This window comes from Argiope bruennichi, chromosome 1 (assembly GCF_947563725.1).
Source record: "Argiope bruennichi chromosome 1, qqArgBrue1.1, whole genome shotgun sequence".
NCBI lineage: Eukaryota > Metazoa > Arthropoda > Arachnida > Araneae > Araneidae > Argiope > Argiope bruennichi.
In genome coordinates this window covers 92,282,904-92,296,232 of record NC_079151.1, presented here as the reverse complement: position 1 = coordinate 92,296,232, position 13,329 = coordinate 92,282,904, and the positions used below count along the sequence as shown (strand labels likewise).

At 28.8% G+C, this 13,329-nt stretch overlaps 1 protein-coding gene across 4 annotated transcripts in view; it reads right to left on the bottom strand.

Annotated features, from left to right (window-relative positions):
• The window catches only part of LOC129971512 (maltase-glucoamylase-like), a 124,282-nt gene that overhangs the window by 24,888 nt on the left and 86,065 nt on the right, over positions 1–13,329 (bottom strand). For all 4 annotated transcript variants that reach the window (XM_056085377.1, XM_056085368.1, XM_056085349.1 and 1 more), the window contains exons 3-4: positions 1,637–1,812; positions 484–634 (exon numbers count right to left, since the gene is read on the bottom strand). In XM_056085377.1, coding sequence (XP_055941352.1) covers positions 484–634; positions 1,637–1,812 — 327 coding nt within the window. The remainder of the gene's footprint in view (positions 1–483; positions 635–1,636; positions 1,813–13,329) is intronic.

Genomic DNA, 13,329 nt, shown 5'->3' with positions numbered 1-13,329 from the left:
TACCTCATTTAAATTTACTTAACTGATTTAAAATTTGAGCCTGAACTTGTCCTGCTCCATTCCTTCTTGTTCAAGTGTTTTTTTACTTATAATTGAAATTTAGGTGTGAAAGGTAATCCATGGCCAGCTGCTTATATTGACGATTACCAGCTGATTATATTGACAATTACGAAGTTTTGAGATATTGAGATTTTTGCACTAGCCAGGTTTAATAAGTTAAACATTTAGCTTTTTTTTTTTTTTTTTTTTTTCCCCCTCACAGAAAGAAACTTCAAATTTTTCCTCTATGGTCATGAACTATGAAATAGATTTTATTTTAATTTTAAATTGAAGAACAATATTCTGTGTAAAATCACACAAGCCCCTACCACATGTCTGATGATATATCATAAGCACATAAATGACAGCAATTGTATATATAACTTATAGATTTCCAATTAGAATATTTTTTTGCCGGAATTATAGTCTGATTTAAAAATATACCTTTGACTTAGATGAAAACATGGTAATTGACTCCAGATTAAATGTATTCTTTCCATGTTGTCCGAATCCAAAAACATTTAATGAAGCTAATTTTGTTGTCAGCTCAAGAAACTGGTTAGCAAACAAAAGTGCTCCAACTGATGTATCAAATCTACATAAAAAAAAAAAAAAAAAAAAAAAAAAATCAGTATATGCATATATAAAAGAATATAAAGTACACAATAAAATACACAGTGTAACAAGAGGTAGTTATAGTAAAAAAAGGTAGTATATATATATATATATATATATAAAGTGATTTATAATGAGTAATTTTTTAAAATGTATTTGTAATGTAATTTGCTACTAAAAATTTATACAAAACCCCTTTTTAATAATCTTACCACAGCTACACAACTTTTTAATTGTAGTTTGAATGCATTGATATCGTTTTGATTCATTCAATGTTAAATATATTTAAGCTACATATATACAAATAATACTTTGGCATTAATACACAATGAAAAATTACACAATTTTTCAGAAGTAAAAGGTCAATGTAATCCAATTTCACAATATGGTTTTATTTAGGTGAAATTAATCTTTCATTTTATTTTTATAAAACAAAACTTTAGAATATCCCAGGTACAATACATTTCTCATCATAATTTTAATACATATATTCCCTTCTTAGTCAGAAGCCTGGCTAAGAAGAAAAAGAAATTCACAAAATTTTCAAACTTATTGAAAGGTATAATGGATACTATAATCTATGCCATGCTGAGAAATCTAGCACTTAAGATATATTTTGATGAAAATACAAAAATATGAATTTAAAATTCTCACGAACTGTGCAAGACATGGTGGAGAAAATTTAGGTAACTAATAATAGACATAATAGTGTTACATTGCATTAAAAAAAAAATAATAATAAGCTGAAAACTGAAAAAATGCGACTCAAGGAAATTATTTATTCTGCCTACTAGATAAAAAAAAAAAAAAAGGGGGTGAGTGAGGGAGTCTTACATTAGTAAAAAGTATAAACATGAAAAAGCAAAAATGGAGGCCATGAAATCAAGATTATGTAACATAGATTACTTTTTTACTAAAATTATTAAACTTATAAAAGCAAAATTATCAAGCAAATAATAAAGCTTATAAAATTGCAACTTACATAACTGCATCAGAACTAGACCTTCTAACTTTAATTGAAGAAACTTTACTATGAACATCATAAGCCACTGAATATAAATATACTTCTCGACCATTCTGTCCTGGATCTTTAGTAGAAGAATGTGTTTGTATTTTAGGTACAGGAACTTCAAAACGGTAATTTTCAGGATCATAAAACTAAAGAAAAGGTAAAAAATTGTTTAATTATCTGATTGGCAAGACTAAAAATTTTTATTTCATCTTTGATCAGTAAGGAGTTCAGTTTTTAACCATGTAATAAATCTACATAAAAGTCATTAAGTATGATTTTAAAAAATTTAGCATATGCATATGATTTTAAAAAATTGCAATAAGCTTTTTAGTGTAACAAATGCAGAAGCTTACTACTTTAAAATAACAATTTGTCCAAAATCTTTAAAAAAAATCATTTCAATTAATTAAAAGAAAATTTGTATTACAGAAATATTACATATAGCAAGTGGAAAAAAAAATATTTTCACCCAATACATCTATTCAAATAAAAGTATCATTCTAAAAATTAATTAAAACTGTCCAATTTAGTTTTAAATTTCATTTTTGATCCCCTAACGGAATTCAATCTAATGATGCAGAAAATATTCCACAAAAATATAGAGATAATTAAAAAACTATCCTAAAATACATAATTTTTTCTCATCTAAGTATTTATTAAAATAAATTAAAACTAATTAAAGAAAATAATTTAAATTGATCCAGAAATTCCATAATAAAATTAAATAAGTCTCTTGAGAGAATAATAGCTAATACAAACGTCACACTTTTATGTAGCAGTAATGCAAATCATTAAAAATTTAATACTATTAAATATCGAACATAATATATCAAGAACAAAAATGGACTTCAAAAAGAAAAGATCACAGAATAATCAAGTTTCAAAATCATTTCAATCATTCATAATTATTTAGAAAAATAAAAACAAAAAAATTATTTACAAATTTACTATATAATGCAAGCAGTAAATGTAGAATTAATTTTTAAAACTTCCGCGAAATTCTCGAATCTCCGCTACCTTTAAACTAAATAAAAACATCGGTCTCGAGTTATTTCACTTCATATTTCCACTGATCTACTTGATATTTTTCAAAATATCGCACAGGAACTAAGATTGATCAAAGCCTAAAGCCGAATGGTATGGTATCTAAATAGAAATGGACCTTCAAAAAATTTATACTGTTTAATATTAAAATACTTAATATGTAATATTAAATGTTATATATTAAATGTAATTTGTAATATTAAATGTTATATATTAAATGTTAACTTTGAGTATATATAATATTACTAGCTGACCCGGCAAACATTTTTCTGCCATATACATTATTTCTAATGAATATTTTGGTTGTTAATTAAAAAATAACGAATGTATTGCAAGTGCGTGGGGATGGGATCTATGACAGAAAGAGGAATGGAGCGCTGTAGACGATGATCGTCGATAAAAACAAAAAAACACACCAACCATTCATTTTCTGAATGCAATGTATTTCATTAACGTAACGAACATATACATTGTTTGATTTCTTAAAAGTAAAACGCAAAGTTTAAAAAGTAATATATTTTTATCCTAAAGTTTAAAAATGAAATATAGAAAATCGGTATTCATTTCGAAGAAGAATTGAGTGTACGATATTTTTGTCAGTCCGTCTTTAGCCAACAAAAATAAGATCGATGGTTTTCCCACGCGAGAACATGCCATGCATAATTGTCCGTGTGAAAAACATGGCGTGCCCAAATCTAAGCAGCAAACAGATATCGTTTGGCCTTGCGACTTATTGATTGTCATTGCGAATGCCAATCTAATAAGAAATTTAACGCGTTTGAATTCAATTGACACGTCTGTGAGAATCACTGGAATTCGTGGCAGCAAAACATTTTCGACTCGGAATTTACCATTCAAAATGGTGGCTTCGATAACGTTTCTCATCAATTTTTTAATGACCAATCACGTTTCATTGCACAGCCATGGTGGGTTCAAATTCCGAAGTAAAATAACCGGAGATCCAACTTTCAGTCGTAGAAGGAGTGGTGACATGCCTGGCAATTCCAGTGAGTTCAAAAACTCTGTTGGATAATTTACAGCTTCACTAGCATCGCAAACTGTATCGATCGATTTGTATGATACCAAGTTGACTGGCAACGACTGCTGTATCTTGAAGTTTAAATCGTCAATGTCCACATTTTTGGCTGCCAAAATGGATATTTCTGCGAGCCACGCATGATTTATGTATTGTGTGCGTACATCGGGAAATATGCAGTCAATGAGAACATTTTGCGAATCAACGACAGTGCAGAAATTAGTGGGCAATTTTATGCATCCAGTATTTTCATAGACAGCAACTTTTCCATCGCCGATATCTAACAATTGATCCGAGAATGTGTCAGCAGATGGATCTTGTAGTATTTGGACGCGCAAGTTTATTTTTAGCTGGACTTTTTCAACATTACGCCACAGTGGCGATGATTACAAGCAATCGTTGATCTCATCAGAGAACGTTGAACGTGAAAAGGAACATCTTAATTACTTAGCGTTAGGAAATATACTTTACGACCTATTCTCATACCTACCGAAAACACATAAAAATTTCATAAAAATCGGTCAAGCTGTTTCGGAGGAGTACGAACACAAACACCGTGACACGTGATTTTTATATATTAGATTAGAAACAATAATCCTTTTAGATAAAAAAAAAAAAACACCAAGCCAATGCAGTAAATTTTAAAACAAAAGTATGCACTTTTCAGAGCGTGCATCATTTGCATCATGAATTTATTAATTACTCGTTTTGACTTTATTTAGGAAACTGATTATTATTCAACTATTATGAATTTAAATATTTTTTTAATAATAATCAATATTTGTGTCATTACAGTTATGCGACGAAGAAAGAATTTTCTTGGTCATGGTCTCTTCGTCAAAAAGAAAATTTAACGAATAATATTTAATTGAAAATGAATCAAAATTTTAGCGTTCCTCGTCTATTATTTCGGAGTATATTATGATACAAAAATATTTTTACAATAAATATTTTACAAAAATATTTTTAAAATAAAATTTTTTTAAGAATCTCTCTACTGATAGTAATGCTGTCTAAATTATTTTCTTTAAAGAAAAAAAAAGTAAATATTTGTATAAAAAATGTGCATTGCTTTATCTGCTGGAGTTATATAAATGTACATTCACACGATGCTAAATACATTTTTACCCTGGTATGAAATGTGTAAGTAAGATTTTAACTACCCCCCTCCCTTCCCCACCAAAAAAAAAAAACGAACTTGAGGTTTTGATGAATCTTTCCGCCTTATACATTTTCTGATCTAAAAAAAACAAAAACATTTTTGAGATTATATCTTTTGTCTATGAACCACGCACGTGACGCAAGAAGTAAGGGCACGTGATTAAGGTGATTCCATCCCTCCACCAAGATTTTTTTTTTTTTTTTTGTTGTTGTTGTTGTTCGAGATTAGGCAATATTTGAACCGACAATCGAACGTCATTTTTTATTCTGCACAACAATGACATTTAGATAAATATGAAGTACTATAAAAAAAGAAATTCTACTTTTCAAGTCAGTAATTTTACAGAATATTAATGGAAAATTTGTTGAAATAAGTTAGTTATTAAAAGGAAAAGTTGTTTCTACGAATAAAAAAAAAACAACAACCTAATTCTATGCTTTTTTTTCATGTCAATGTAATTATCGTAATCGCCAAAATCAGCTTTTTAATAGTAGATTCCAAATTCATTATTTTTATATAGATGAACAAATAGTCCATAATATCATCTTATATATCCTTCGATTAATTAGATCACATAAGCAATGTGATTAATCGAAAAAAAGTTGAAGTTGCTAAAGACAAATAATTAAATGGAGTAGCATAAAATTCGTTATCTTAACAATGAAACAAATGGCAACAGAAACAAAGCAGATAGTATCTTGAACACATTATTCGTAATTTTTAATATACATATGTTTTTACTGATTACACAATTTTTTGATTTGTAAAGAAAAATCAGACGTTTTTTCAATTATTAAACTGTAATATGATATTTACAAAAAATAATCAGACTACAAAGATTTAACACAAGTTAAGAATATAATGAAAAGATTAATTCTGAATTTAAGAGGTCATATAATGTTTTGGAAGCTAGTCTTGGAAGCACCTTAATGGAAAATATTTATTGAATGTTTTTAATGTCAAAAAACAAAGGCTTCGATACTATTTTTCTTAGATTATAAAAGCTGCCAGGTATTTTTCAATTCCTGTAAACTATTCAAAGGATTCCATTTTCAGTGACATTTAGCTAATCTGAAAGCTTTAAAATCAAAATCATCGGTAATTCCATTTGAATTACCGATGAATTGAATTTTCTACTTGTTGTTGTTTGGTTTACTGGCGCAAAAGCCAAAGCTGGCTATACTGCGCTGAACTTTCTACTAAAATCATGTCAAAATATTGCTTCTAATTCGAAAATATTTTGGTTATTTCATAGTAAAAATTAAAACATATTGCTCCTGAATTGTTTTAATCTGCATTCGTTCATTTAATCTTCATTGACCTTAACATAATGCTTTCTAAATTTCCTAATTTACTCAAAAATTCGCAGAAAACTTTATAAGCAATTAGCAAGAACAAACCTCTGTAAATAGAAATCCAATTTCTGGGAAATTTCAAAGTTTTTTTTTTTTCTCCAGTTAGTTTTCAATCTAAAATTCATTTTTAACTGTACTGTATTGCAAACTTTTTTGGTACTCTATGGAGATATTACGCTTAACGATACTTTGCTAAAATTTATTACTTTTGTATACTGAACGGATCTACATAAAGTACACATTTAAATGCATCATAAAAATATTGATAAAATAATTAGAATGAATAAATGAATAAGATCTTTAGTACTTGAATCTAAATCTTTAGTACTTATTCTAGCGCTTTAGTTTTTAAGTAAGGACTTCATCAAAATCTGAGATTCGAATTTTTTGACGACGACAATGCTTTAGTATACATATTTCGTATACAAGAAAATAAACCTCTTAATTTTATATCTATTTCAAAGGTAGCATTTAAATTATAATTAATTTCACTTTTCAAAATTGTTCCTATCATTTTAGCACCATTTTTATCTTCAGGAGCTTGTGAAAGATAATTTAGTACTAGAGTTGATTTTCAATTTTAATCAAATGAATATGTGATGAACGTATGAATTAATACTGCAATTTTATTTTGAAAAAAAAAAGTATGATAATAGTTAAATTATTGATCATCTTGTAAATAATGATCTCAATTAAAGTTCAGTAAAGTAAAGGATCAAAATTTGTTTTAGAGAAAAATTCTGTGAAATTATTATACATTTCTTTGTAATATTATATTATACAGCTCTAAAGATTTAGAGTAGTAATCTCACATATAATGTCTTATATTTTTCATATAATGATTTGGGATTCTTTTGCTTATTTATATAAAAACCGAAAAGAGAAAGTACTGTAATTGAAAAAAAAAAAATCTAACTCAAAATTTTGATAAAATTCCACGTTTCCGACCTTTTTGAGTCCGAAAAGCACTTTAGAATCATGCAGCCTGCTTGTGAATATATCATTTAAAAATGTCTTAAGCTAGACAAATGAAATTTGGTATATGGTCTTTGCAGCAAATTCGTAGATTTCTATCAAATTTTGTACGAAATTTATCCAAAGGAAGTCTGTTCTGCCCGGTTCTTTGAATACTAGTTGACCAATAATTACAAAACGAAGAAAGACAGACGGAAAAAATGCGGTATAAAAATTCAACAATTATAGAAAAAAACAGCTGCCAAATTTAGAACCAAACCTGTCGAAAGGTTGACTGTTTGTCGGTCTGTAATTTTATAACTATATAAACACAATACTTAAAAAACGTGACGATTTAAATAAACAAAATTTGACATGTGAGTTTGTGATTACAATTGTAGTTCAGTGTCAAATTTTGATTTCAATCGTTCGGAACAAAGGCATTCAAATTGTACATTCGATATTTTGGTGATTGTAAAATAACCCTATTCCAGCGATTGAGCGCCAAAAAAAGATCGCCTAAGATAGCACTCTAACTGGCTATTTTGTAACTATTGTATGCTAATGTGGTTAATAGTAAGTAAGTATATTTATTAGTGAGTATATGAAAAAGTTTCAGGGAAATTACTTCCACTAATTACTTCTTACGATATTCACTGTGACTTTATAGGTTTCTGTTACTGCGCTTCTTCATACTTTTTCGATTTTTGTTATAACCTTATTTTATAAAATTATAAAAATAAAAGCATTTTTAATTTTTACAATTTTAATGTTATGCATATGAAAGTAAGTGAAAAATCGATTCTAAAATTCTGTATTTACAAATATGCAAGTAAACTAATTAAGAAATATTTAATATTAAAATGCATTGTAAGATCAATTTTCAGCAACATGTTTCCTGAAATTTATATTTTGAAAGAAAACTTCAGTGAAAACTATTGTAGAAATTCATCATTTTTTTTTTTTTTTTTTTTGATATTCAGTTTTAACGAATGAATTGACTGAATATGAAAAAGCGAGGAAATATGAAAATGCAATTGAAAAACAAATAGCGATACATGATTTGCCCATTTTATAAAGTGCTTTCGCTTTTACAAGATTTGGAACCTTTGATTTGTGAATAATAAACTTCACAATTATCAAGTAGAATAATATAAGCGTTTAAGAAAAAAAGTTAGTTAATTTGACTCTAGAAAAATTCTTAAGCAATAAAGAATACTTTTTCATTGCTGAAAGAAAACATAGAAAAAAAAAGATTGTTCGAAAAATCTTACAGAACATAAACTATACTTCCAAATCGATCATCCGCCTACTTTAAAAGAAACGACTTACTAGAAATACAAAGTTTAAGCGAGAGCTTCGAAGTGTTTAGCACCATAAAAAAATTCTAAAGAACGCTGAGTTAAAAGCAAGCAATCTAAAATAAGATTTTTTTTTTTTTTTCTTTTTTAAAAGTGCATAGCACAAACCAAACTTAAGCCGAAGAAAGTACAGGGAATAAAGCTATATTGTCAAAAAATAAAAATAATGTTCGCTCGGTGATGATGATAAAGAAGACATCATAACAATTCCTTTAAAAATTGTGTTAGAAAAGATTTCTCTTGATTTAGTTTAGTTAAGATTAATGCTCCATTTTGAAACTATTTGAGGGCCATTTTAAGACGAATCCTTTAACTTTGACCAATGATAATATGACAATGACAAAGTCGGTACAGGCCCATTTCTTTTGATCATAATATTAAGGGCTTAATTTTTTTACAAAAATAAAATTCTTTTTTTTTATCACTTGTTCAATTTTTTCGAACAAAGGTTCGCATAACTGAATATTTTTATTTTCTCGTATTGGAATGCCTGTCTGTCTGTGAAAAAGACAATTAAAAAAATATTTTGAGCTAGAAGAATGAAATTTGGTATATAGTCTTTATATTAAATTTGTTGGTTTCTATCAGTTTGAGAGCAAAATCCATTCAGAGACAGTCTGTACATCCGGCTGTTCGAATATAAGTTAACACAATAACTTTAAAATGTATAGAGGCAGGTTAATATAATTTGATGCAAAAGTTAAGCATCTAAAATATAGATTTGTTTTAAATTTTGAACCAAATCGGTTAAAGGGTTAACTGTCTGTCGGTCGGTAAGTTCACAAACATATAAGCGCGATAACTCAAAAACGCAATGAATTAAATACAAGAAATATAATATGTGATTTTGTTAATATAATTGTAGTGAATTTTGATTTCAATCGGTCGGAAAGAAACATGTTTAAAACACAAATTTTATTTTCGGGTATTATTAAGAAGCCAAGAATTAATCGAAAAAAAAACATCGCTAATGATGACATTATAGATCCAGTAAAAATGCTAAATTCAGGATAATGGCAAATATTTCGTTACTATTGTTTGCCACTGCCATGCAAAGTATTCTCTGCCTTCGAAGTTCACAAATATACCTTTGTGCAAGTTGGGGTTAGTATTCGCAACGTTAGGGCTCATAGCCGAGTAACAAAGCCACTAGAAAAAAACGTACACTCCTTTCCGGAGGTTGTTATCTGGCTTATGAAGTTACCACCACAATACTTCCCCACCAGTGAGTCGGTGGAGTTTATCGCGCCAGGCATTATGGCGAGCGACGAACGTTGTTATCGCGCCAAGCGTTATGACGGGCGAAGACGGGCGTGTGTGAGTGGTTGCTGCCGGTAGATGGAGCCACGACAGCTGAACGAAGAATGTGGTTGTTCAGAAACAGGGTCAAGTCGAGGTTCGAACTCGCAACGTTAGGGTTCAAAGCCGAGTAACAAAGCCACTAGACAGAAGTGTACACTCCTTGCCGGAGGTTGTTATCTGGCTTATGAAGTTACCACCACACCTTGTTGACTTGGGTTATACTTCTGCAATTTACAATTGCACCAGCATTGCTCACTAAACATTCATTAGCTTACATATTAAGGCCATTAATCAAAAGTTCAAAGGTAGAGACGGGGATATTTTTCATAGTAAAGTTATTTATTAAACGCGATTTGATATATATGATTGAGTTTCTTTTTTTTTTTTTTTTTTTTGTCGTATTTCTTATTTCTTATAAGCTGATTTATAATAATGTTTTTATACATTTTAAGGAGTTGTTTTATAATAGTAATTTTGTAGGAGGTATTAGAATCCCAAAAATTATAACTGTTAAAGCTAAATTTGAATTTGTTTCTTTTATCTTAAATAACAATTTTTAAATTGTTTCATTCTAATAGAAATAGATTTAAAATATTGCAAAGTGTTGATTTTTGATTAGTCTTAATTCGTTTAGATAAATATTTTTGCTAAGAGAGTTGAAATCTTGGTGGATAAATATAATTAGATCATGAATGTATTTGAAGGCAGAGTTGATATCTAAAAACATGAATCTTTCAAATAAGTGTAGCGCGCGCACACACACACACACACTGCATTTTGATTGCCTTCATGAAATTATTTTTCTTTCACTTTCAGAGATTTAAAATTTTTTAAACCTCTCAACCACGCAGGCTTCGCACACCTGTTGATATGTAATAACAGTAACTTTAATTGTCTTAAATTGCTGCCGATGCAATTCTTTAGTTGCGGTTCCAGCATCACTTCCCAAAATGGCAAGTTCCTTTTCTGAACCGCTAAAACGTCGTGAACTTGCTTTTTTGTTCTCTTTGTGCTTCATATTCTATTCATATTACATTAATAGAAACTGTAATTAAGTTTCTTATTGAATCACACAAGTTAACTATAAAATAAGTTATGGCTTTTTTTTGTTAATGACTGCAATTTCATTTAAGAGTCTACAACCCCCAAGCCACATATCAAACGTTATCTACATCAACTTAACATTTAAAATATCAAAAATTCACAAAAGAATTTATATTTACCTTTTATATATAGGTTATTTTGTAGATTTTAAATGTAGATATTATTAGGAGGCGAAAACTGATTTACACTTTATTTAATTTCGTGCGTCAAGGCCATTCATTCCAAAGAAAATATATACATTTTTAGATTGTGGAATTTCTTTATATGTGTATTTATGATTCGTCAAAATATTAAATATGGCATGACTTGCATGTTAATAGCTTTTTGCATGCAAGTTATCGTGATACTATTAAAATATATATAGCAATCAAAAAGAAATACTAGCATGAAACCACATGCATCACAGAATACAATATTAGTTGTTTTTTAAGATGACTCAAGAAAGGTTTCTCTTGATTAATATGTCCCAAAATTATGTATGAAAAATTAAAAATGCGAATTCCAATAGTGAAAGCAAAGTAGTTTTAAAAGTCCAAAGTGACAAGCCGTAAATGGAGAATTGAAATCTTATATACTTGAGTTTTTACAGTGTCAAACGAGAATGTTTGGTTCTCGAGTGAAAGAACGACCACTTCTTATTTTCTATATTTTCAGAGAAGATTGGCATCATTTTAATAACTTAATAACTTTAATAACTTTTAATAATTTCTTATTCTATAATCGGCTCCTGTTAATACTCTTTTGAACATCATAATTTTATCTTGTTATGATGGCAACTCCACCGTAGTTTCGAATTTACATTCTAGCTTTGTTCATTCTTTTCAAATGAGATTTAAAAATTAAACTGGTAGACACTTAATTGTTGTGGTAAGCTTAGTAATACGACACGGTCGATAAAACTTATTTAATAAGAAGTGCAGAAATGCTTCATGATAGGCTGTATTCAGAACAGATGCAACAATTGTTCTGAAACTTCTTTTTCGTCTTTCTCTTCCCCACCCTGCAACGTTCATCTTATCGAATAGCCCGTGTCACTTAATCTGCGTCAAAAACAGCGAAAAACATCTGCACTGAAAGCGGGGTCAATTGAGAGAAGTTAACTGCAGTCGAGAGTCGTTATGAAAGGGCCAATTTTGGGATTAAATATACATTGCGGGGGAAACGAATGTAGTTATACAACAGCATCAAAAAGAATGGAAATGGTGGTAAAAAAATTACAAAAGAAAAGAAAGAGAGCGGCAAGAATAAGAACGGATGTCACTAATTCGTTTCATTCTAAAATGGAAGTTAGAATTCACGAGGGAGCATTCGTTAGCTTTTATGGAAAAGATGAAAGCCCTTTTCCACGACATCATGTAAGAAATAAAATATCATTATTATACTTTGAAAAAATTAAATAAATTCATACCATTGTTTCCACTTTCGAGAGTCTTTTAAGCATTAGAAAAATTACCATAGTTTGCTGAGTTACTACTATTATCACTAGAAGCTTTCACTTTTTTAGAAGACTAAAGTCTGAAAAAAATGCGTATTATATGTTCTTTGACTACCAGTAGCTAAATATTAAGCGTAATAATGATGTAAATAAGCATAATAGCAATTTAAATAAGTGTAATAATACGTAGGTAAATGGTAAAGTTGCAATGGTAAGGCAAATGAATGTAACAACGAAAAGTTCTTATCAGGTATTCTTTCGACATGAATTGTAATTTGCTTGTTGAAAAAAAATTCATAAATATTGCACTTTTTTTTAATAGTTTCACAGCGCAATCGTGAAAGCACATTTAGTACTTCTTGTGGAAGGATTTAATCCAGAATTTTGATGAAAAGACCGCTTGCTAAACTTTTTAAAATTCGCTATTGGATTTTTGAGTAATTATGTTCGTATAGAAACGGATAGACTAATAGGTATATAGATATAATTCCAAGAATAATTTTTGTGCAGTGGGAGTCGTAGGAAGTCTAATAAATCAAATATTAAAATAATTTTTTGTTATAAATTGTTGTTCAATTTATTTTTTTCTTATAATTGTTGGTGTTTTATCTATAACGTATATGAAAAAATAACAAATATTAATATAATAAAAAGAAATCCATGAAATTACAATAATATGAGTGAATTTTCAATCGGAATTCCTTTCTTTCAGATTTTCTGTATGGATTTCAAGATAATTTATTTAAATTAATGTGAGTGTGATAGGTTTTAATGCACCAGTCCACTTGGATTAGCTTAATCGTTTTATTTCTTGATTAACGAAGGATGATTTTTACAAGTGAGACTTCAATGGTGAAGAAGGAATTTATATTACATAAAGATGGATAGTTGATGTTGTTCAAAGGGTCTT